This window comes from Amblyomma mixtum, chromosome 8 (genome assembly GCF_055824585.1).
Source record: "Amblyomma mixtum isolate Tamu chromosome 8, ASM5582458v1, whole genome shotgun sequence".
NCBI lineage: Eukaryota > Metazoa > Arthropoda > Arachnida > Ixodida > Ixodidae > Amblyomma > Amblyomma mixtum.
This window is the reverse complement of record NC_143019.1, coordinates 66,219,126-66,244,415: the sequence shown is the minus strand read 5'-3', so window position 1 is coordinate 66,244,415 and position 25,290 is coordinate 66,219,126. Positions and strand designations below refer to the sequence as shown.

Sequence of the window (25,290 nt, the reverse complement as noted above, 5' to 3'; positions counted from 1 at the left end):
CAGAGATTTCGCCGACGGGGCCTTAGGTCTCCCACGTGGAGACGTCGAGGCGCTGCCTCGCCGTCGCCTCGCGGGCCTGCTGGACGGCCAAGAATTGGTCCCCGAGGCTGGGGCTGCGCAAGGCAGCGGCGAACCGCGGCGGGAGGGTTCCGGAATTAGCACCGCGAAGGTTTTTGTTACAGTCCCAGAGCATGTGAGTTAAAGTGGCTACATTGGCGTTGCAGACCTTGCATATATTTGTCGGGTATGTACCGGGGTAAAGCCTGTGGTATAGTTCCGGATTGGTGTACGTGAGCGTCTGCAGTTGTCTGAGGGTCACCGCGTGCGCCCTGTCCAGCTTGTCGCTTGGCGGAGGGAAGGTTCGGCGGGCCAGGCAGAGTGCCTTGCTAATTTCGTTGTAGCTGGTCAAGCAGTCTTTGGTGCTATTCCACGGACGACTGTCGCCGGCGCGGTTCGCGAGCTCGCGCGCCTTGGCGTGTCCCTTCTCGTTGCGGTTGCGATACGTCCTCGATACTTCTCCCATGTGCGCCGGGAACCATTAAATTCTGGTTTGGAATTCTACCTCCTGCTGGACTTGTCGATTCCTCAGGACTCGGGCCGCTCTCTGTGAGATCCATCCTTTGGCGAAGTTTCTAACCGTCTGACGCGAGTCGCAGAAAACCACGGTGCACGTCGGATCCGTGAGGGCGAGTGCCACCGCCGCTTCCTCCGCCTCTTCTGCGCGTTCGCACGCTACACTTGACGTTATGTGGTAGTGAAAATATTAAGAAGGGGCAGGAGGTATGTTTGGATCAGTCCGTAAGGGAGCGATCCTTACAAACACTAGGTGAAGGTCCCTAGTATGAGACCCCAGTGGCGGTGGCCTCCGCCCGGGCGCGCCCGACTAAGGCTTGTTGAGCCTGTAAGTCGTGGCAGCCGAGCAGGGTCGCCTCCCAGTCCTCCGGGTTGGGTTGGGGATGGGGGGAATAGCCGGGTTGGAGGGGCAAGCCCACACCATGTGATAGGTGTCAGAAGACACCGCACTACAGTACGGGCAGCTGCCGTTAAAGGAGGGTCAAGATGTTTTAGTGCTGCCGGGCACAGAATTGTATTGGTGAGCAGGCGGAGAAGGAGCCGCTCATCCGCCTTCTTGTGGGGTGCAGCTCTGCTTCTTTGTACTTATTTGCCGGGCAAATGGTGACCCCAGCCGGGATTTCTCAAGGGAGCGGGCGCGCTCATTCTCAGAACTGACTCAACAAGCACGCCTTGCCTGTCGACTCTATACCACTCTTCACTCCCGCCTAACCCACTCCTAACGAATCCTCTGGAGGAGACTCCAGGTCCGACCTCTTCCCACCCTTCAGCTTTTATCCTACTTCCGCCCCCTTTCCCCAGAGTGCACTCTCTGCGGAGAACTCAAGAGGCAGTGCCCTACTTTTTGAAGTTAGGTCAGGGTGTCTTAGAACGCGCAGCTACAAAAAGAAATTTAACGAAGATGATGACAAATGTGCAGTGTGTGGTCGATCTGTGGAAACAATTGAACACCTCATACTGAAATGTGATGGTATCCATCCGGATGTCGATGCAGGCACAGTCACTCTTCCGGAGGCCCTAGGGTTTAAAGATAACAATGGTCATGTAAATAAATCTGCAGTGTAGGTTAGCAAAAAGCGATTGGAGGATTGGTGGATGAAAAGCAGAGATGTGGCATAAGGTTAGAAGTGTAGGAAACCGTAGGTAAAGAAGATGGCGAATCTTAATAGGAATTGGCAACACAGTTGAACAAAAATAAAGAAAGAAAAGCTGAGCCTGGTGGCAATTGCCACCACCCCGTTTCAAAGGGGGCGCTCCTATCCATCCATCTATCCATCCATCCGCACGCCACCCGGGACCACATCCTCTTCGGCTGCCCTGCTGATCCTCCCCCGCAGGGACAGCCCGCCATCGGTACATGGGGGGAATGGGAGGCCCTCCTTGAGTCGCAGGACCCGGACACGCAACTTCGCTGTTTGAACCGGGGTGCCAGTGTTATGGCCCTACGTGGCCTGGACACATGCACGTAATGTGAGGGCTGTGCGGTGGCCCAGAGACCTTGCACGGTCCAAACTCGCTCGCTTAATAAAGTTATCCATCCATCCATTGATGACCCGATGACTTCCAAGCCTCGGCCATAGCAATACTGTAACAGCAAGCCAGTGCTCACCAGCAGGGGGCGGGGTGCTCCCCCCCCCCCTCACTACGTGCCCCTATTCACCCTCTTATTCTATGAATAAATGTTGGATAGGTACAATCTTGAAAAGTATGAAATTTAGTTTTTACAACTATGTGCTTCAATAATGGCTCCTCTGGCTCACGGTCATTCAGTTACAAATAAAACAAGTTGATGAAATACGCGTGTTTAAGAATGCTAAAAGGATGATTCTAATGTATAAGAAGCCAGGCTTTAAAAGGGTGAAAAAATTTTGTTCTACTGATTAGGTCGCCCCCAGTTAGTTTTCTCTCTCTCTCTTTTTTTAATGCAGACTCCTTACATCTACTCATTCCAACCTGACATCCTTTATAGGGCACACACGCGCTTATTCATCACTAAGATAGTAGAATGAGTGGCAAATCTGGTCACAGCCCACGCGTCTGGAAACACCATGCAGAAAGCGGAATGACGCAGTAGTGGCACACTCCATCTACACCACAGCTTGAGCTATAGGTTCACGTCTACAGTTCTTCGTACTATCGCTGTATACTTAATCGCCGTGCAAGTAGACGACAGTGGTCGATAATCGACAAGTTTTAACAAACGCCTGAATTATTTCGAGCCAATAGATTGAGACTCCACGACGAAATGATTGCTTTCAAATTCGTTCGCTTTATTCCTAAGCAGACTCGATGTGGATTATGAGTTGTAATGGCGCAAGGGTAGTGCAAACCTGCGCCATAAAGCCCGGAGTACATGGAGCGTTTTTGAGGCGATTTTTGCCCGAGGGCGCAGATTTGACGCCGCGTCGAGAAAAACGCCTGCCGCTGCCGATCAGGACCAGCTAGATTTTGAAGCGCGGCGTCCGGTGAGACCGGAAGCGGCGGCTGAAGCGAGCCAATAGCAGCGCAGAGAGCCCGCTCTTCCGCTCCTCTGCCTGCCGCCGCCAACATGGCCGCCATAACCGACGAGCTACGCAGTGTTTTTGGCACAGAAATGCTATCGTGAAAATAAACGCTTCATCAGACTTGAAATGTCGCTTTTTTTTGGAGAACACGGCCGATTAATCTTTGATCGGAATGCTTGCGCTCCCTCCCTGAAGCGAATGTGTTGAAGAAAACCGCAGCCGATGGTGTCCGCGGCCGAGCCGGCGTCCAAAAGGTACGCGACGGCATGCATTCGAGCACGCAAATCTTTATAGATACTTAAGCGCGGGTGCTAAAATTTGTGAAATGGTGTCGAAGTGAAACTTTCCTGATTTTAACAGAATGGTAAGCGCCGCTGTTCTCACAGACCTCCTTGCACAGTGGTGTTTACCACTTGATCACATTTGCTTTCGTGTCGAGGTATACGCGGCGGCGCGCCGCCGCTTCAACGCTCCGTGTATCTCCAGCCGGGCGTCGCGTCGCCGCGACGTTTTCTGCCGCGTGAATGTCGTCGAAAAAAACGTCGCATATATCCCGGGCTTAAGGCAAGGTAATTTTCATCTACATAAAATGGTGTCAGCGACCCATTTTTTTTTTTGATAATCTCTCCTTAAAGAAGCGGAGGGCCAGGCCGGGAAATCGTGTACCCATTCGAGGTTGGTAGTCGGCCACAATGAGGATCGAGTCCCGCACAACCCGCATACGAGGCAGATGCTGAAACCACCGCTGCAGTATTCTAAGCTTTCATTATGCTGAAAGGTTGCCGCGTCTGGTTTTCGGTCTCAATTATGCGTTCCCTGTGGCAATTATTATTGCCCGCCAATCATATTTTCAGCCCATCACAGCTCGCTTTTAGTGAGGCAGGCTAATCGCGGAAGAGATCAACTGTAGCCTTAGCCCAGCTCGATCCAAAGTGAAAATCCAGTACATGGATCGACGCCTAATCTGCCGACTTTTTTTTTTTTTGAGATGTTTGAATGTGGTGCACTCTTTTCAAGTAATCTTACCTTTACAGTATCGGTACCTCATGATAACACCGGTTCATGAACCACCGCCTAAACGGAACAACTAAAAAGTAATTTAAAAATCATGATTGATACTTGCTTGAGGTAACCCCGGGTCGAGGATGATGACGAAGAATATAAAGGATATACGCGCATCCAGCAGGGCGCAATGCATGCGTGAGGATAGAAGTGTTTCGTCGTAACTTCATTAGAGGCCCGTACGGCATTTTCGGGGTCTATTAGTACCTGTTGGACTTTGATTCTTTGTTTACGGCTCTCATCGGCCCGCCCTCTTCTGCCTTCTGGAGCTACGGTGACATGTCTTCCACGGCAAGTGTCATTTGCTGTTCAAAGTCCTTGCGGCACTGGTTAATACATTCTGAAAGGGTCACGTTGAACACCAATGCTGACGATGGTATCAAGAGTATCGTAGCTGTTATAATACCCCAGCCGAAACTGAGTGGAGGGGGTGTACGTGGGCATGGCGTATAATGCGGGTAACATATGAATAACCTAGTGAATTCCAGGCCAAAGTAAACGTTGACAGGGGCAACCTGGTGTTAAATGGTAACACGAAATTTTCGTAGGTAGGATGGCTGGCAGGTGCTGATGCAGGACAAACTTATTTGACGCTCAGTGGGAGATGACTTCGTGCTGCAGTGGACGCAATTAGGCTGATGGTGACGATGACGCCGCAGAACTCGAACTTTGAAGCTGGATGACTTATTACTTATGTAAAGAGTTCATTTCGCAAGACAAAAGCAACAGGAGGTGAAGATCCATGGTAGACACTACAGGGACAGAGGCAGGCACCATCTCTGTTAATCGCTTTTGCCTTTGATTCGAAGCTTGGTTTTAATTATCGGTGCAGTCACGGCAGTCACAAGCATGACATCCTTTATTTTTCGCCAGCGCTCTTTCCCACTCACCATCCTTCAGTGGCAGATCATACGCTTTGTAATCCCATCATCTACCTCAAAGGCCATTCGCCAGTTTGTCTATGCACCCCATATAAGCAGCATACTGCACCGCATGTCTGCTGCGAGTGTATTGATTGTGTGAGTCTTCGTGATCGAGAATGGTTCGAGCAGGTTAAATGGCATCGCAGGTAGGAGAACCATCTTGTACGACTTTCCTCGTTCGTGAAGTGCGAATATTGCGCCACAAAACTCTATAATTGCAGTTAAACCGTCCCCGTGGTTCAATGGCTGTGAAGTTCAGGTGGTGGTGGTGACAATTTCTTAATGAACCAAAGGAGAGTTTGCAGGCCAAAATTATCCCTTTACAGAGGTGGAGTCGTTAGTCCGGGACCCCGCTGGACGAGGCCGCTACTCGCGCCCGTTGGACTAGAGCCCTTTGAGACTCCAGCCCCGAGCAGTTGAGCAGGGCTGCCTCCCATGCCTCTCGAGAAAGGGAAGGTGCTGTCAACAAGTTTGCGTGCTCGTTCCCGGCCATGGTGGCCATATTTTGGTCGAGAGGAATGCAACAATGACCCTGTACTGATATTCGGGACTGCCTGTAACGCTCTCTGGTTGTCTAAATTAACCCAGAGCACTTCAATACGGAGTGCCTTGTTAGTTGCGTAAAAGTAAATAAATGAACAAATAAATAAACCAATATACGGGAATTCAAAATGGTTTCTTCATAGTAAAATTACATGGTTACTAACGATATTCGACGATGCAAAGGGAGAAATTGCGCGTCGCCCAACTTTCAGTGCTCCATGCAACAGACCCAAAGCGCCACAGTGCGTTCGCCCGGATCTGCACCTCAACGAGCCATGGCTGCGGATTTTGTCGCGCTTGTGCGGAACGTGCTAGAAGAGAAAGCCACCGAGCTGCGGAACGTGGGCAAGTTCCTGTGGGAGAACCCGGAGACGGCGATGCGCGAGACGAAGGCGCATGATCGGCTGTGCGAGTACCTAGAAGGCCAGGACTTCAAGGTCCACCGTCACCACTACATGGCCACGGCGTTCAGGGCCGAATACGCTGCGCCTGGAGGCGCCGACGGTGCGTGATGAAAAACTCATCGTTGACCGGCTTGGCCTGGCTCGTTTTGCGTTCGCAATGCTGACCCGAAAGACGCGGGTTCGATCCAGCCGCGGCGGCCGAATTTCGATGGAGGCGAAATTCTAAAGGCCCGTGTACTGTGCGATGTCAGTGCACGTTAAAGAACCCCAGGTGGTCGGAATTTCCGGAGCCCTCCACTACGGCATCCCTCATAGCCTAAGTCGCTTTCGGACGTTAAACCCCAACAAACCAAACAAACCAGGCAATAAACACCCTTTGATGTAAATTAGGTAGCCGCTTGGCGGGACGCTAATTAGTTCGATGATTATGGCCTAGTTTGGTTCTCACCCCCTAGCTCGGAGATGAATTGCGCAAGGAAGAATACTGACACATTCACATGCATATGAAATCCGTGCATTTCAGATACTAACTATTGACACACAGACACGTCCAGAGGAGGGAGGACAGACACGCAAAACATAGGGCCCACTGCAGAAGAACTGTAGGCTAAAATGATCTTCTACTGGACTGAAGGATTCATCGCTGTTGGCGTGACTCGTAGACACGCTGAAAGTTGTCAGGGTGGAACCAACGGAACACAGACGCAGGACAACAAAAAAGGAGGAACACACACCAGACCGCTGGACTTGCAACTCGAGTTGCAAGTCCAGCGGTCTTCACTTGACGGACTTGACGGACTTGAGTTGCAAGTCCAAAGGGTGGTGTGTGTTCCTCCTTTTTCTTGTCCTGCGTCTGTGTTTCGCTGGTTCCACCCTGACAACATTATGAACCAACTAGCCCAGCAATTTACACACGCTGAAAGATGACGCCGCATGCATGGAAGTCCGCAGACAACTTTCTGTAAGACATTTCCTACCCGCTGTGCCCGCAGGCCCAACGGTTGCGCTGATGGCCGAGTACGACGCGTTGCCCGACATTGGTCATGCCTGTGGCCGCAACCTGGTCACCCAGAGCTCAGTCGGCGCCGCTCTCGCCGTCAAGGAGGCCATGGCCAAGTTCTCTGATATCCGAGGAAAGGTGCGTCGGGGTGCGGGGACAGAAGGCTGCTGGTGTAAGCGCTGCACAGTGTGGTTTGTTTTAGTGCGAAAGCACTACTGCAGGCGTGGAAATCCCGATCAAGAATATTGTCCTCTTGTATTGTGCGAAAAAAGTTTCTCGCGAAGCTAAGGCTCTTCATGGACTCCGACATGGTGATTAGCGCTAAAAAGACACGCACACGAAACAGAGACACGTAATAAAATATCATTTGCAAGTCTTGCGAGTGCCCTGTTGCTTCTTTCTGTGTCCTTGTCTTTTTAGCGCTAGTTACCATGTCGGAATTCTAGGGAAGAGCAACATGGGTCGCACAGCCCCCCCCCCCCGCCATTCGTTTTCGCCTTACGGTAACTTGTTATGGGAGAGACGGTATGCCAAAACGTCTTCTAGCGTGCGCAGCGCTAACCGGAAATCCCGGCGTCCGGTAACACGGTGACCGGTAACGTAAACACGGTAACGATATGCTGTAACTCTCTAGTGAGATAGGGAGGCTAACGCTATCTCACTGGAGCGAATCCAATGTGATTTCAGTCACAGCTCGGAGGCAATAGTGCTGTAACGGGTAGAAGTGGTGCTTCAGAGACATCTTCCCGCCGAACGGTAGCACGTAGCGCAATGACGTTAGCATTCGATCGTAGCGCGACGGTGGCAATCTAGAAACAATTTTGACTTCAAAATCGAATGCTTGCTGCTTGGCGACGCTCTAGTAAGACGTTTTTCACTTACTGTTGGCAGCAAAAGGATGCGATTGCTGGGAAGCGAATTCATTGTAACGTTGCGTCGCAGTTGCCCGGCATTCTTTGCAGCCGATGAACCATGCACTTACCCTCACACCTGCAGGCATTTCAGGTGAGCGGAGGGAGGCGAAAAAAATGTCTGCCTTTCCCGTAACCGAGAGTAGAGTAAGCATGATATGTTGATATGTTTACGGGCATAACACATTGGTTGTAGATGATACTAGTCAAAATCTTGAAATGGGTCTAGTGTTCAACACACCACACCACACTCTTGTTGCGTCGAAGCGATCGCCTGCAATAGTGCGGGCTTAGGTAGGCAGCCGCGAACCGTGGCGGCCTTGTCGCTTTCGGGAGCGGCCGCATAATCATGGCCTTGTCGGCAGGGGCGAGCAGTCTTCTGCTGTGGCGTATCACTCGCAAAGCGATCGCTTTCCGCAAGACGCTTCCTACCTCTTCTTTCATCAGGCTCCATTGCTCGGCTTGAGCAGCTGTGACGGTGGTGGCATTGAAATGCAGGACGATGCAGAAGCGTACGCGGACACGACGAGACGCAGGCCTGACAAGAATGTATATGCAGCGCGCTCGAATACTCCGCGAGCGTGTATACATCTGCCTGCCAAAGGCGGAAACGTCATGAGCTGAAGGCCCAGCGGCCGGTCTTTTAGATGCGTGAGTGCGGGACCGCAGCGCCATCTTTGGGGATGGCGCGGAAGCAGTTTTTCAGCCCCAAGGTCTATCTCGCCATGGAGCTCCCCTCTTGCTCTAAGCGGCCCTTTCTCAAAGCCCCTAACAGATCAGGTATGAGCCTCGCTAAATCTCGTAAGGTGTCCGGATGTTCTCGTTTCAGTGCCCGGATGAGTGAAATTCAGTGCCCGGATGAGTGGAATTCAGTGCCCGGATGAGTGAAATTCAGTGCCCGGATGAGTGGAATTCAGTGCCCGGATGTTCAGTGCCCGGAATTCAGTGCCCGGAATTCAGTGCCGCTCGGTCTCGGCGTGACGTCACCACACTGCCGACAACGGGAGCTAAAAGCATTTCATGCTTAATCAGTGTTTTTGAACACACGCCACCCGGGAACGTTTTCTGCTTGACATTTGCGCAGCCCGACGTTTGTGATAAGCGACACCTTTGAGAGTGTGGACAAACCATTCAGGTCGTGGTTCTGGGCACGCCCGCCAAAGAGGACAACGCGGGCAAGATATGGATGCTTGAGCAGGGCGCCTTCCACGACATCGACGTGGCCATGGCGGCGTATCCGGGCACACGAGACGTCCTGAGATGCGCCTTTGCAGCCAGCCAGAAGGTAAGACGCAGTGTCGCGCAAGCCAGGTGTTGTTGTTGCCACTGAGAGAAGGATGAAAAGGAAAGTGCACGGGCCTGCCGATTGGCTCCAGCCGAGCCACCACCGCTGCCACGTGCAGGTAGAGGAGAGGTAGAGTTCAAAGATAAGAGGAAAGAGTGAAAGAAAGGACGCTCGTCGCAACAACCGCGTCCGCCGAAGCGAAGACGCTGGCTGAAACAACAAATACCCCCCCCCCCCCCCCCCCAGGTGTCACAAACACAGTTCAATCTTTTAACTCTCAATCTGGGGTGGGATGGTTAGCGTATTATGTGTAACACTCGTGATGATTACCTTAGCCGGGCCAAAGAGGGCCGTTGAAGGCGTTCTAACATTCTTCTCTTGGCCGAAAATTCTTGCAACTTAGTGGTGAAACTTTTGTTGAGCAGGCCTGGTCGCTGTTGATAAAGGGGCTGCGGGCGGCTGGGATCGCCAACCCTGTGTCCATCCTCTCGAGGGAAAGTGGAAGGTCTGCGTTTTTTCGAGCTCTGAATCAATTGTGGTTAAAAATCGAAAGTTACCTCTGTATTTAATAAAGCACAGATGGACTCGCCGAAAATAACACATACAAAAAATTTACCGACGGTTACGATGGTACGTAATCCGAAATTTGAGCGCAGCTTTACCATCGGAGTGCCACATCGAGGCGGCAGTCACCTTACGGTGGTCTATTCCTCCGTTCTTGCCGTGGAATGCGGCGCTTTCACTCTGCTACTACGTGCACGGTTGTCGGGCGTCGTGCTACGCCGACAACGCCAACGCCGACGACTACGGCTCGGAGCATTCAGCTCCGATTCATTTATCTTAAGTTGGCGTTAAACCTGGCAAAGCGTTCTTGGTCCGGGCTCCCTCTCTCTTTCTTTTATGCTATTCATGAATATTTTTATAGAGGATCAATAAAATGGTAAAAGATTCACACCGTTGTCATATCTGCAGAGTTCAGCGATCCTTGCCAATGTCGCTCATGGAGCATCATGAGGCGTGCGTTTTCCGGTGCGCAGCTGACGGTGACCTATACGGGCAGGGCGTCTCACGCCGCCGACAGTCCCTGGGAAGGCGTGAACGCAGCTGACGCAGCCGTGTCAGCCTACGTGAGCCTGGCCATGCTGCGGCAGCGCATCAAGCCCACATCTAGAGTGCTAGGCAAGCGAACTCTTTGCTTGAAGTCTCAGTTATTTAGCCAATTAGCGCACGCTATATTTTATTGACGTCCTTTGCGTTTGGCACTTTCTACCTCCTCGATGCCTAACGCTTTTATTGCGAAAGCAATACTACTTGCACTTTCACGCCTTTGCCGTGCCGCGGCGATGACCACCATTTACCTTCATTTGACCTTGATTGCATTAGATTGGATTAGATTAGATTGGATTGTACTGGATTGAATTGGATTAGATAAGATTAGATTGGATAGGAGTGGATTGGATTGGATTGGATTGCATTGAATTGTATTGAATTGGAGTGGATTGAATTGGATTGGATTGCATTGGATTGGATTGTATAGCCGATGCATCACCACAAGTGTAACCACAAGCACCACTACCAGCTACACTACCAGCTGTATACCATGGCATAGGTACGGATATTGCTTTCGCAATTACCGGGCTTAACCAAGCTAAGCCACAGCGAATTTTTTTCTTCATCATCCTGACAAGCTAGTCTAGCTGACCCCTACCGGAGCGTTAGCGACAAACTGCCATCTGCTCCAACTAGCTGGGCCAGACGAATGAAACGCCCCACTCTGAAACACGCCCGGCACCCCCAAAAATGGAGTCGCGTGTTTCAAAGTCTGTTTGGCTAGCGCCACTGGTCAGTAGCAACCTTGTTTTTCGTTCTGTATGAAGTGCTGTCCAGTGCTTTCTTTGTACACATGTCACGTAATTGAAAGCACTCATGGTTTCGAGTGTCAGCTAACTGCCCACTGACAAAACAGGTAAAGTAACCAGCAAAACATTTGAACAGACTACAACTGGGCAATGAAATATACTAACAAGCTGACTTAATAAAAATAAACGAACTAAAGAAAGCAGTCACCTAATTTAGCAACTTTTGTGTTTCGATTCTGCAATTACGGTTGCCTTGCTGAACACTCGTTTGCATACGTTTCCTTTTCGTCTTTGTTTTCCGTCGGGACTTATAGATGTGTGCTGCCATGTTGCTGGGATGCGTTAAACCGCCGCATGTACGCTTGTGCTCATTAAGTCTTTCATTAAAGCATTTGCATGCCTGGCCTACATATACTTTCTTGCATGTCAGTGGGATCTTGACGATAACACCTTCCATGCAGTCTACATGTGGATTCTTGCTGCCCGCCGCGGTGGCTCAGTGGTTAAGGCACGCTCGTCTACGGAGCCGGAGTCCCCGGGTTCGATCCCGACCGCGGCGGCCGCGTTTCGGTGGAGGCAAAATGATGGAGACGAAATTCTAGAGACCCGTGTACTCTACGATGTTAGTGAATGTTAGAGAACCCCAGGTGGTAGAACTATCCGGAGCCCTTCACTACGGCGTCCCTCATAGCCTGAGTCGCTTTGGGACGTTAAACTCCCATAAACTATAAACCAAACCAAAACGCAAGAGGCGCCAGTGTGCTGTGCGATGTCAGTGCATGTTAAAGATCCCCAAGTGGTCGAAATTATTCCGGAGACCTCCACTACGGCACTTCTTCCTCTCTTTCTTTTTTCACTTCCACCTTCCTCCCTTCCCTTAGTGTGTGGTTCAGGTGACCACCGAGACCTGTGAGACAGATACTGCGCCATTTCTTTTTCTCCAAAACAGATTTAGTTACTTAATTATTGCTGTTGACTCCGCACGTGCTTTTCTTCTTTCTTGGGTCATCAAGGGAGTTTACCATCTTCCAGGGCCCTCTCATCTTGGTAGGTGCCGAGAGCACCACAGGAATGCCGTGTTCTCCGCCAACCTTTTTCAGACGATGTGAAAGATTGTGTACGTACGGGACAACTAGACGATAATTTTCTTTTTTTTCTATTTTCTTGTTTTTTCCTGCTCGACTCCCTGTTCTGATTTCCATGAGATGTCTCTTTGCTATTCCTGAAATGAAGTGCCCAGTGTATCCGCTGGCTTCTAATTTTTCTGCTTGAATTTTGAGGCTTCTCTCTACTTTGTGCGGACAGGATTCCTTAACAGACTGTTTTAGGCGGGACACTGCGACGCCTCCGTTAATCTTGGAATGCCCAGAATGGAAATTCATGACGCGTTTTTCATTTCTTGTCTTGTGTATCCCACATGCGTGGGTAGCGTTTATCTCGATCTGAATGCCACGAAATTCGGTTCGTGATCGGTTTGCTGTCAAACTGCCTGCCCGATTGGTAGCGCGTACCGTATTTTCTGGTGTATGAGACGCACCCTTGTATAAGACGCACCCGCCATATATGCAGGCTGGTTGGTTGCGACTGAGAGAAGGATGAAAAGGAAAAGTGCACGGGCCTGCCAACTGGCTCAAGCCGAGCCACCACCGCTGCCACGTGCAGATAGAAGAGAGGTGAAAGATAAGAGGACAGAGTAAAAGAGTAGAGACGCGCGTCGCAACAACCGCGTCCGCCGGAGCGGACGCTGGCTGAAAAAACAGATACACGGCCGCAGCCCGAAGGCTGCAAACCGAATCGCCTCACCTCCTTGAAAAAGTTGGTATATAAGACGCACCCATGTATAAGACGCACCCCAGTATACCCAGTTAGGCTAGTGAGGCTTAATTAAACACGCTTGCGCGACCATCGCGAAATGCACCCTACCTGTGAGAAATTCTTAAGCAACGCTTAGTTATCAAAAAAGGCAACACTCACGCCATAATCGCCCAGGTTTTAGCAAAAAAGAAAGAAAAAAACGAAAGAGCTCTCCCATATATCCACAACAACATTGTATTTCTACTTAAAACCTTCGAAGTCTTCATATTTTAGCATTTCACATTACTTTTGCTTGGGGCCTCCGAAACGGCCACGCGTTTGTGATCCCGGAAGTCGTCATCCCCGCCGTTTCATGATAAAGTTCACCTGAAAAAGTGGCACATGGCTGTCCCCGTATTGAGGTATTAACCGTGTTACAACCGCGTTACTGGCAGCGATATTTCTTGGTTGAAAAAAGTTTGAGCATGAACCTGAGTAATTTCTGAACTTGCAAAACAAAAACGAAAAATTTGCGTATAAGACGCATTCTTGCATAGGACGCACCAGCAAGATTTTTGAAAAAAAAAAACACGTATTATACACCGGGAAATACGGTAGTGAATATCCGTTTGACCTCTCACTTTACTTTCTTGCACGTATGCGCGAGCAGCGCTGATCGAAGAGTGCGGCTGCTACCCGAACATCATCACCGAGGCGAGCCGCCTTGTGTGCCACGTGCTCACGGCCGACCCATTGGAGCTGGACGCCCTGCAGGCGCGGGCCGAGCGCTGCCTGTACGCGGCCGCGCACGCCACCTCGTGCAGTGCCGCCCTTCGCAGGGGCCGCCGCTGCAAGACGTTCGCGCACAACGACGCACTCGTCAGGGCCTACAGGAAGCACGGGAAGCAGCTAGGTGGGTCATTCCGCCGGGCTCTGTGCTCATTAACCCGGTCTAATTAACGCAACTCGGCAGATGGCGATGAATTCCCAACATTTCCGTGGTTGATTGGGGTGCCAAATATAAGCGGTTGCTGCATAAAGCAGGGCGACAAATGTCGGTGTTCATGGTGGACATAAGGAACGCAGGTGGATAAAAATTGGTAAATTGATAAATTGGTTTTTGAGGAAAGGAAATGGCGCAGTATCTGTCACACATATCTCGGCGGACACCTGAACCGCGCCGTAAGGAAAGGGAAGAAGGTGGGAGAGAAAGAGAGAAAGCTCTATAGCTTTCCTTTGTAGCCGTATTGATGCGCTCGGGTGGATGTCAATGAGTAATTACTAGAGTCTCTTTAATGTTTGGGTTAGGTTTATGGGGTTTAACGCCCCTAAGCGACTCAGGCTATCAAGGATGCCGTAGTGAAGGGCTCCGGAAATTTCGACCACCTGGGGTTCTTTAGCGTGTACTGACATCGCACAATACTATAAGGGGTGCACAGAGATTGCCACAGTTGCCGCGCCTTTTCTTTTCTCGTGTATCCGCCGCGGTGGCTCAGTAGTAAGACGCCCGTGTACAGAGCCAGAGTACCCGGGTTCGAACCCGACCGCGGCGGCCGCGTTTCGATGGAGGCGAAACGCAAGAAGCGCCCGTGTGCTGTGCGATGTCAGTGCACCTTAAAGATCCCCAGTTGGCCGAAATTATTCCGGAGACCTCCACTATGGCACCTCTTTCTCTCTTTGGTCAAATGTTTAGAGAGAGAGAGAGATAACTTTTATTTTTCAGCTCAAGTCCGAGCCTTCTTAGTTGCCCGTTTGGTGGGCGCTATTTATCGGCGGTGGCAGAGTAGGGCCACGTGTCCCTTGGATGCGTCGGATGTGGGCGGCGAGGAGCGGCCAGAGGGTGGGCTGCAGAGAGGTTGGTGGAGCGGTCCATCGGGCCCACGTGAGGTGAAAGGGGGGAGGCAAGGTATGCGAGGAAGGTATGGTCGGAGAGTTAGTTGCGCGGGGGCATAACCAATATGTATGAATGTTGGAGGGATGCTCTCCGCACACGAGACAGGCGGGTTTGCCAGGTTTATGAAGGATATAGTGGGAATACAGTTCGCAGGGAAGGGAGTTAGTCTGTGCCTGTCGAATTAGAGAGGCGTCAGCACGGCAAAGGAAATGGGAGGGTGACGGAAGGGTTCGTCGCATGTGCCGCAAATTGCGAAGGTGTTCGCGGCGGTCCTGTCGGTGTGTAGCGCGGTCTGCCTTGGGATTATAATGGGCTGGCCAGGCAGTCGGAGGGCCCGGTGGTATTTTTTCACGGGCCAGAGCATGAGCAAGCTCATTCTCCGGTATACCTTGATGACCAGGAATCCATTCAAGGCGGACATGGAGCGTAGGGTGGGCTGTTAGGTATTGCAGCAAAGTGTCTAGGATATGGGGAGGGAGTTTTTGAGATTCGAATGAGCGTATGGCAGCCTGAGAGTCTGCACGTATGGTGATGGTGGAGGACAGGTGGTCGTGAAGCGTAATCGCCTCTGCTATGGCCAGAGTTTCTGCGTCGGTTGAGGAGGGCACTCCTGTGTGGAGATGTGTGGAGGTGCTTCGAGGGCCGACTACTGCAGTAACTACTTGGTGCTCGAGGATATGGGCATCGGTATAGTAAGTGTCGTGGCCCAGTACGGGTAAATGGTTCGCCAGTGCTTCACGCCGCTCGGGATTTATCGTTGGAGACATGTGGCGTGGAATGGGTTTTACAGTAAGACGCGGGAGGCTTTTCCACGGGGGAGCAGATGGTTGAAGCGGGGGTAGTTGGGAAATGGTGTGTCCGAAAAGGCTGAGGAGGTCTCTGCCTTGCTCGGAGGTAGAGAGACGGTGTATCTGGGCTCGGTGGTGTGCTGCTGCGCGTTCTTCGAGGGAGTTGAAAATGGCGGCGTCTGCGATCAGAGCATTTGCGGCGTAGATGGGAACTCCCATGGCTAATCGAGTGAAGCGACGCAGAGAGGCTTCCAGTTTGCTTACTTGAGAGGATGTGAGGCGTTGATAGGGGTAGGCGTACATGACCCTCGAATAAACGAGTGCTTCTATAACTCGACGGAGTTCGTGTTCTCTGAGTCCATGCTTTTGACGAGATATGCGGGACAGCATGTGGCGAATTTGGTTCAGTTGTTGCAGGAGTTGGCTAAGCCACACGTTGCACTTGCCATCTTGTTGAAAAGTGAAGCCAAGGATCTTGATGTGGCTCCGTCGGGGAATAGGGGTTTGCGCGAGAGAGAGTTGAATGAGTTCGCGGTAGGAAGAAGCGGTTTTTTGAGGAGCGTTAGAAACCACGATGTATTCCGACTTTTCGGCGGAACAACTCATACCTATGCGGCGTGCATGCTCCTGAACGACGTCGAGGCCTTGCTGCAAAGTGGATTCTAGTTCCCCGGCGTTTCCTGTGGTAGACCAGAGAGAGATATCATCCGCATATATAGCGTGGCGTAGGCCAGGAATTTCAGCGAGTTTTCGGGGCAGTTCTTTCATTGCCAAGTTGAAAAGCATAGGTGAAAGAATGGATCCCTGTGGTGTACCTGCGGTGAGGGGAAAGGGGGCGGAAGGTGTGCCGTCGGGGCCAATGATTCGGAGGGTCCTGTCTGTAAGAAAGTCTTTGATGTAGTTGAACATGCGGACCCCAGGGCGAGTGTCTGCCAGGTTGGTGAGAATTGCGGAGTGGGCGACATTATCAAAAGCCTTTTTGATATCCACGCCGGTCAAAACTCGAAGCTGTGCGCTGCTTGGGAAGGCGTACAAATCCTCATAGATTTGCCGTCCAATGTCTTGTGTGCATACGTGGGCGCGGAATCCGACCATAGTGGGAGCAAGACAGCGATTGGTATGCAGGTGCCATTCGAGGCGGGTAAGGGCCATCTTCTCCATCAGCTTCCCTAGGCAAGAAGTCATGGATATAGGTCGGAGGTTAGTGATGAGCGCAGAGGATTTTCCTGGTTTCGGAATCATAATTACGTGTGCCTCTTTCCATGCAGCGGGAATTTTCCCGGAGCGCCAAACAGTATTAATAATCTGAATAAGTTCGTCTAGTTTTGAATCGGGGAGATTACGGAGTATACCATAGGTAACTTTATCTGGGCCGGGTGCTGTGTTTCGCTTAAGGGAGCGTAGAGCAGCCTGAAGTTCGGCGAATGTAAAGTCGGAATTCATTCCTTGTTCGTCTGCTTCTTCTTCGGTGTAAGGGTATGACGGGGAGCTGGCAGGAGAAGTAGAGGATGGGTAAAATTGATTTCGGATTTGCTCAACCAGCTCTTCTTGTGAGACGGAGAGGGCCAACTGTAGCTTTTGAAGTGTGTTACGAGGTTTACCCTGTCCAAGTAGGGTGCGCATAATGTGCCAGACTTTTGGAGTGTGGAGTCTCTCGACCATGTCATCACAGAGCTGAAGCCAGTTGTTCGTGGCTAGTTGGTCAGCGTATTCTTGGGCTGCTTGCGTTAGTTCAGCAACTTTTCTTTTCAATGCGTGGCTAGATCTACAGTTGCGCCAAGCTTTTATGGCCCGGCGACGTTGTTTCCATAGCCCAAGTAGGTGTGTGTCAATGTATGGATAGTCGGGAGATCGGTGGATATGTTTGGTGTGTTGGGAGACGGTCTCCATAATGGCGCTACACCATTTTTCGGGGTCCTCGAGTGAGACTGATAAGGAGTCGAGGGCCGGCCGAGCCTTTGGCCAGTCTACGAGCATAGTGGGAGGTAGATGTGTTCCGGGTGGTCTGGAGGGTCGCTGGGACGTGAGCGTTATCTGAAGAATACAGTGATCACTCCCCATCGTGTCACCCGTATTACTCCAAGAAGCGCGGAGATCGCTGCGAATCCATGCGAGGTCGGGGTTTGTGTCGGATTGTGCTCCACATCCTAGACGTGTAGGCATGAACGTGTCATTCAGGAGGGTGAGGTGATGAATACTGGCGAAGCGGTCGAGTTTTCGTCCGGAGGCTGAAGTACGGTCGTATCCCCATGCAGGGTGTGGGCAGTTGAAGTCACCAAGAAGGACGAAAGTAGTAGGGACATTAGAGGCAGGAAGGGCCGTATGCAAAGGTGGGATGCTGGTTTTGGAGTCGGAGGGAGTCCAGTAGCAGTTTAAAATCGTGATACGGTGACCCTGATAGGTGGAGTGTGTCAGGACATGCTCTTTCGTCCCGGAGTTGAGGTGGGATGTATCTTCCTGAATGGTGGGTATCGTGCGCCGTATGTATGTAACCGTCAAAGTCGGCGGAGGAGGGGGCGTTTGATGTCCTTTTCTCTTCATGACTATACTTGGCTGAGTAAAATGGTCGTAACCTGGCAGAGAAAAGGCACCGTGCGTTTCCTGCAGTGCGATGACGTCTGGGTTAACGCCAGTAATCTGCATGTGTTGCAAGAGGGCATTTTTCTTGCGACGAAAACCGCGGCAGTTCCACTGCCAAATAATTAGAGGGTTTTGGGGTGGGGATGTGTGCCGCATGATATCACTCATCATGCCGGTCTTCCTCCATTGTGTCGAGGTTAGGCACTAGAGGGGCGCTTGCGCGCTTTCGAGGGGGAGCATTGGAGTCTGCGTCGGGAGAGGGTGGGGCAGAGGACGCGAGGGAGAGGAGATGGTGCTCTAGTTGCTCGACGCGAGCCGTCAGTTGTTGTAAGGCCAATAGGACGGGAGCAAGGGATTGCTGTATGAGAGCAATAGCGTTGTCGGTAGGGAGGGGTGAAAGTGGAGTAGGTGTGGAGGGGCGTGAGTAAAACCGGTTTTGGAAGGACGGGGGAGGGGGTGCGATGGATGTGGGAGATGGACCGCTCACCTGGTGACTTGGTGGAGTCTGTGACTGCATCACGGAAGCTTGCGGTTTAGTAGAGGAGGTGGAGGTGCTGGTTGCCGCACCAGAAGTGGTGGACGGTGGCCGCTTGGCAGAGGGCTTGGTTCGAGATTGACTTCTTTGCGCGGTCTCGTGCCCCGGGCTGTTGCTGCTGCTGCTGCAGGAGAGCTGAAGGGCCTCGTAGCGGTTCGAGGTAGGCAGGGGCGGCCAGATGGTCGCGTCGGCTTTAGGGGGTGGAGGGGCGGCGCGGGCGCGATGGCGTCGTTGGGCGCGGTGCCACTTTAGGACTGCAGCGTCGGCGTCTTTCCTTGCGGGGCATTCAGGATGAGACGGTGTGTGGTCGCCCTTGCAGTTCCAGCAGTGTGGTTCACATTCGTGTGGGATAGTCGTTGGGTCTTGGTCAGGAGGAAACGGTTGGCTGCAAATCGAGCACCGAACAAGGCTAGGCTTGTTAGGACAGACGTCGGCACGGTGTCCTATGGCGTGACAATGCGTGCATTGTTTGCTGTGCGGCTTTTGCGGGTAGACGCGGTACACTCCGCTGTAGAAGACGGCATAGCGTGGTAGACGGGGCCCTTCGACGGTGAGCAGAAGTGTGTTGGTACGTCCGAGACGGCGGGCGCTTAGGAGTCGGGGGCCGTCAACACGAAGGTTAGCGGCAAAGTCGTCTTCGGTAAAGTCCATGGTGATGCCGTGTATAACACCACGGGCATTAAGGGGGTCGTTAGCTACGTACGAGGTGACTTCGTACTGTATGTTGTTCAGTGAAACTTGCTTGAGTTGGAGCAGCTTGTCCGCAGCGGCTGGGCGGTGGGTATCGATGGCCAGGATGTTTTGCGAGGTGCGGAGTTTGATGTAGGTATTGTCACGTTCAGTCTTGGTTAGGCGGGCGGAATCCATGACGGACCGACAGAGCACAGGGAATAAAGTGTTGCCGAGGTTGAGGTGGTTCGCAAATTTCATGACGATCGTGGCTGCGGTGGCTTGCCGGGGCGCCGCGGGAGCACAGTGCTTGTGATTCAGCGCCTGGGCTGCTGACTGGCTAGGCGAGCTCCCCGCCGTTCCGGCTGCGAGCATGCTGGCGAGCGCGGGGGGCGTTGCCCCGGCGGTGCAGATGTAGGCTTGGCTTAGCGCGCCCGGCGTGGGCGGCCAGCCAGATGCTGATGTGCCAAAAAACGGCGCAGAACGCTTGGAATTTTGGTTACCAGGCGTACAGGCGATGAAGTAGCGCTCCTGTAGAACGGTTGGTGGCGATCCGAGGTCAGGAACCTGGACGTAGACGTGATTTTGCTGGAGCTCGGTGTGCGCACAGCCGATCACGGTGGCGCTGGTGGCGCCCTCCCAAATGTTTAGGGGAATCCCCCAAGGTGGAGTAGATTTGTAATAGGGGCTAGGCTGATAGGTTGACGTCACGCGATATCAAATATGCCATTTTTACTGAAAACAAAGCTTTTATCCACCTCCCTCCCTTCCCTTACGGCGCGGTTCAAGTGCCCGCCGAGATATGTGAGACAGATACTGCGCCATTTCCTTTCCTCGAACCCCACCGCGGTGGCTCAGTGGTTACGGCGCTTGGCTGCTGGCCCGAAAGACGTGGGTTCGATCCCGGCCGCGGCGGCTGAATTTCGATGAAGGCGAAATTCTAGAGGCCCGTGTACTGTACGATATCAGTGCACGTTAAAGAACCCCAGGTGGTCGAAATTTCCGGAGCCCTTCACTACGGCGTCCCTCATAGCCTGACTCGCTTTGGGACGTTAAACCCCAATAAACCAAACCAAACCTTTCCCCGAAAACCAATTTACCAATTCACCAATTTTTACAAGCCAGAAAATTGCGCGGAAGCGATCTACAGATGGCGCCACCACTTGCGGATTCGTGCAGCAGCGATTGGTGACGTGACACGAGCTTTCTCGAGGCAGGTTGTTTCACTATTATTTTCAATGAGAGCGGCCTGACGATCCATGGAGGAAGAAAAGAGTGGCGGCCAGCTTTGCCAAGTCTCAGAATTAAAACTGAGCCACCACGGCAGGTGTCAACGTGTGAACCCGGGAAGCTCGATGAGAGCTCATGGTCTTTTATGTTTCCTGCCCCGTGGAAAGGGGGATATGTTTTGAGTTATGATGAAAAATATCGGAGAAGTGTCCAATGCATGCCCCATCCCTCATTAAAGTTTCCCAGCATCATGCATGCAGTACGTGAGGTGCCTACACGCAAGGCTGGATTTTACCGCCTTTCATCCGAGTGCTCGAGGCGAAGCTGTAGCACACAGATACCACATGCAGCTAAATTGGTATTAACGGTATACACTCTTCCGCGAGAAAAACATTCAACCGGCTGATGTATGTTCGTCAAGGTTATGCGTGCATTCCGGAACGTACCCTGATCTTTCCGCTTGCAACCAACAGGAAGCAACTCACTAGCGTAGAAATCGCATTCACCACACCAGAGTCAATCACAAGGGTCGCATGCGAGAACTACTGCGTAACTAATGAAAAAGTACTCGATAATCAACAGCACAGCGGGCCGTTTGGTGAGCAATGCGCGTGCAATTGTCGCCTAGATGTGGTGTTGAATGAAACCAGTGAGAGCGCAAATGCTTCTCGCATGCTTTTGAGGATTCCTCGAAGCTTGCACGTACCCTTCCGGCCAATACATGAAGCTCACCTCGTCGTCGCCGATGTATTCGCGTGTTCTGCAACCCTCGTTAACTTCGCTTAGTTTCTTTCGCACCCACGGAGCCTACTTCTAGCGTATACGCGGGTAGCTAGCAAAGAGGTGCAAACGCACGCCACGCAGCGAGGAGATCCCATCTTTGAAATAGTGGGGCGCTAAGGTGGCCTGCGCTGGAACCTCGCCGCCATCACCGCTGTTGAGATCGGCGTCAGCCAGTCTCGCTTGGAAGCAGCCAGCACATATGTTTCTTCTGGGTGGCTCCGAGTACCTGCTTTCTACTCGGCGACGACTGCTTCAAGGCCTGCCGTAATGGGCCACGAGGAGATGGTCGTGGCTTGGAATGTGGCTTCAATCAACGGGCTTTGCTGCGTCGGAGTGCGGCCGTCTTTGACTGAAAGGAACGTCGGGCCGAAGTTTGGGGTACAAAAGCACCGAATTTCCTGCGTCGCCCCACGTGCCGGCAGCCACCGCAGCGAGCAGTCGGACGTTATCTCCCCCAATGATCGCGGCCAGGTCTCGAGACGAAGGTCTTGTTTCGGGTGTTTCCCCCCCCCCCCCCCCCCCCACACTCCCCCTGCGTGCCTTCCCCGGCAACACCTGTCTCCCATCCCCAACACCGCTGATCCGTTGACTTTGGCTTTACAACTTCAGGCTACGTTTTTGGTCGGTGCAAGTGGTGCCTTTGATTGGTCGAAGGGTTTCACTGCAAATGAGCCATAGAATTGACGTGGGCTCATGTTTAACAAGCGCCTTTATGATGTGGTTGGTTGTTTTGCGGGACTTTCATTTACTATTTTCTCTTCAGTACAGCCACCTCTCCGCGTAGAAAAAACGTTGCTACTGTTCCCGAAGAATAATCTGTGCGTTCTGCTTAGTTTGCTATTTCCATTCTGAGTCTCTTAAAACGCACCGTGATTGAAGAGACGAAGGAGGTAGTGAAAGGAGGCGAGTGAAAGAGGAACCGCAGTGGAGGGCTCCGGATGCGAAATTCAGTGCCTGGCATCCTTCAAAGGCCAGGACATCACACGGTAGACGGGCAATTTTTTTTTGTGCCTTTAAAGGCTTCTACTGCATTTGGCCGCCGCGCGCATTCTGTGCTATGATCTCATGACCAACATTCGAACCCTATGTCATCTTTCTGACATCCCCCTCCTGGCATATTTCCATCTTGCCTATTACCCTCGCTATGTCTTCTTTTATTTCACTCCGGTCACAAACTCAGGTGTCCTAGGAACAAGAGGAAGCTTCCGCGGCCGGGAGGCGTATTTCTTTCTTTGCGGTAATTTTTTAAACAAAAAGAAGCAAAACATTTGCGCCTACGCTCGTAAACTCGGAGAAAACAACGCATCTTTGCATCTGTGGCCATCTGGGCTACCACAATGGCGGCAGTTGCCTTCCGCCTAGTTGCAGTTCACCTACTTGCACCGTCTCGTTAATTTTACACACGTTTTAGGAGTCATACACAGTGAGAATGAATTTGGAAGCTTAGGGAGGGTGTGGGGTGCAAAACGAATGCAGGGCACCGGGAGGCTTTTATTGCGAAAGCAATACTGCTCGAGGTTTCCGCTCTTGGCCGTCGTTATGGAGAATCCACCATTGACCTTTAGCGTGAACTATGTGTGACGTCATACCTGCTGTGTAAAAGCGGGGCCCCAACTCGGCTCGTCGCGATCGTCCCAGCGAATCCTCCATGCCGCAGCTGCGCGCCGCTGCCGCGAGGGGCGCTCGCTGTACATGACGTCATGCCAGCTGTGGAAAGCGGCCCCCCAACTCGGCTCGTCGCGATCGTCCCAGCGAATCCTCCACGCGCCGCTGCCGTGGGGGAGGCGCTCGCTCCACGTGACCAGCCAAACCAGGCGCAGCCAGGCCTATTGCTTTCGCAACTTACCGGGCTTAACAAAGCTAAGCCTCTGCCAATTTTTTCTTAGAGCTTCGTTGAACATTGTCACAACCACAATGTCCTCTGAGCTATTGCGGCGGCCGAGCGCAGGCGTCCATTTCGTCGACGTGGACCTGACACGCACCGTTCCCTCGGGATGGGCCAGCGACGCTGCGAACGTGTCCCACGAGCTGCCCACCCTCCTGCCGACGTTCGCCATCGGCAGTGGCGATTCTGTCGACACCCACACGCGGGAGTTCGCCCAAGCGGCGGGATCCGATGGCGCCCAGGCTGCCACACAGAGGGCCACCCAGATTTTGGCCCTCACAGCCCTCGACGTCCTTGCCGACGCCGATCTGCTCCCCAGGGCGCGCAAGGACCTCAAGGAGTGGAAGCAGGCGAGGCAGCCGCCCTGCACATGCCCGAAATGAGCCAGGAAGGCAAATATTTGAAGACCAGCACGCCGGCGATGATTTTTATGAACTGTTGTTCCGGCTGTAGACTAAATAAATATTTGTGGCGCGTGATTAGAATCGAAAACCAGGTGTGTAGGCAAGCAGCGCGGCAAAACGCAGCAGCGCAGGGAACCAAAGCTGTGTATGTGAGATTTGTTGTTGTTGTTGTTGTTGCCCACCTTCTAGAATGGCGCATACCCACACAGGGGGATTCAGGAGGAAAACGGCGGAAAAAAAGTGGACAAAAGAGAGACAAACACGGCAGCACGAGCTCGTGCCGTGGTTGGTCGTGTTGCGCCGTAGATGTAGTATTGTTTCCCGTAATACAAAAACAATGCTGGTGATGCCTTGGTTCTGCTGCGTCACATGAAAGCAAAGCTAATAAATATGCTAACCTGGTCTTCTTTTCAGTAGTATTCGCTGGCCGCCGTTTTAATACGAAAGAATTACTACTATGTTCTACAAAATTACGTCGGTGACCGTCGATGTTGAGGCCAAGAAATGGCCCTGAAAATATGACGTCATCACGGCCTCTCCGAGCGAGGCGCATGGGTTGCGGCGATAGATGGCGTATGTATATAGGGTGACTTCACGTCGCCGACTCGGCGCGCGGGCGGTCATGCTCCGGTTCCTACTCGTGAGGGCAGCAGGTGAGGTGGAAAAGCGGCACGCGCGTAGTGACGTCTTCTGACGGATCCCCCCTGAGTCGAAGTCAAGATTTACGCTCACGCTGCGGCTGCTGAATTAATACCGGCGACGCTGGGTCTTCTGCGACGCGGGACCTTTACGCTATTGCTTAAAAGATTTTGTAAGTGTACAACGGTCAAGCAAGGGAACAGCAGTTCGCAATTGGTAGCGAGGTGTTGGAAGTAGTAAGAGAATATGTATACTTAGGACAGGTAGTGACCACTATATTCCGGATCATGAGAGGGAAATAAAAGAATAAGAATGGGGTGGAGCGCATTTGGTGTGCTCTATCATATCATGAATGGCAGTTCACCAATATCCCTCAAGAGAAAAGTATACAACAGCTGCATCTTACCGGTACTCACTTATGGGGCAGAAACGCGGAGGCTAACAAAGAGGGTTCAGCTTAAGTCAAGGACAACGCAGCGATGGAAAGAAAAATGATAGGTATCACATTAAGAGATAGGAAGCGGGCAGAGTGGGTGAGAGAACAAATGCGGGTTAACGACATCCTAGTTGAAATTAAGAGGAAGAAGTGAGCTTGGGAAGGGCATGTAATGCGAAGGCAAGATAACAGGTGGTCCTTATAGGGAAACTGCGTAGGTTTTAGAAATCAACGAGCTTAAGAGGGTCGAATGTGTGAAACTTGGAGGTAATGCATGCGAAGTGTTTTTGGGCTAGCACTTGAAATAGTAAAGTAGTCGCCGATTAAAATCCGGACGCCCTTCAAGCTTCTCCGCAGCGCACAACGCCAAATGGGGGGCGCAGGATGACGTTATCGAAGGTATCGGTACATTTCTAAGGCACTAACGTCTGCTTTGAAGGAAAAAAACCAACGCCACCGAAGGCAAACCCTGCCGACAGTTGTTTGGCAGCGTCCAACGGGTCAGGGCAGGGCGTGGCTGACGACAGCGGTAATTTGAAATCATACCTTCCGTGACGTCACGCTGAGTTTCTCTGAACTCCCCCGGTGC

At 52.1% G+C, this 25,290-nt stretch overlaps 2 protein-coding genes across 2 annotated transcripts; both read left to right on the top strand.

The window, feature by feature from the left end:
* Positions 1 to 5,880: 5,880 nt before the first annotated feature.
* LOC149332792 (xaa-Arg dipeptidase-like) lies at positions 5,881 to 13,818 on the top strand. The gene is made up of 6 exons (XM_089557560.1): positions 5,881 to 6,109; positions 7,002 to 7,147; positions 8,006 to 8,014; positions 9,056 to 9,205; positions 10,243 to 10,384; positions 13,529 to 13,818. Exons 1-6 carry the CDS (start codon positions 5,881 to 5,883, stop codon positions 13,816 to 13,818), a joined length of 966 nt encoding a protein of 321 aa, XP_089413686.1.
* A 9,433-nt stretch (positions 13,819 to 23,251) lies between these two features.
* On the top strand, positions 23,252 to 23,605 carry LOC149332791 (xaa-Arg dipeptidase-like). The gene has a single exon (XM_089557559.1). The coding sequence runs from the start codon at positions 23,252 to 23,254 to the stop codon at positions 23,603 to 23,605; it is 354 nt and encodes a 117-aa protein (XP_089413685.1).
* The last annotated feature ends 1,685 nt before the right edge of the window (positions 23,606 to 25,290 follow it).

Coding starts and splice junctions, on each gene's coding strand:
- LOC149332792 (XM_089557560.1), top strand. CDS start 5,881: ATGGCTGCGGATTTTGTCGCGCTTGTGCGGAACGTGCTAGAAGAGAAA. Junction 6,110..7,001: donor TGCGCCTGGAGGCGCCGACG/GTGCGTGATGAA, acceptor CTGTGCCCGCAG/GCCCAACGGTTGCGCTGATG. Junction 10,385..13,528: donor GCCCACATCTAGAGTGCTAG/GCAAGCGAACTC, acceptor ATGCGCGAGCAG/CGCTGATCGAAGAGTGCGGC.
- LOC149332791 (XM_089557559.1), top strand. CDS start 23,252: ATGTCCTCTGAGCTATTGCGGCGGCCGAGCGCAGGCGTCCATTTCGTC.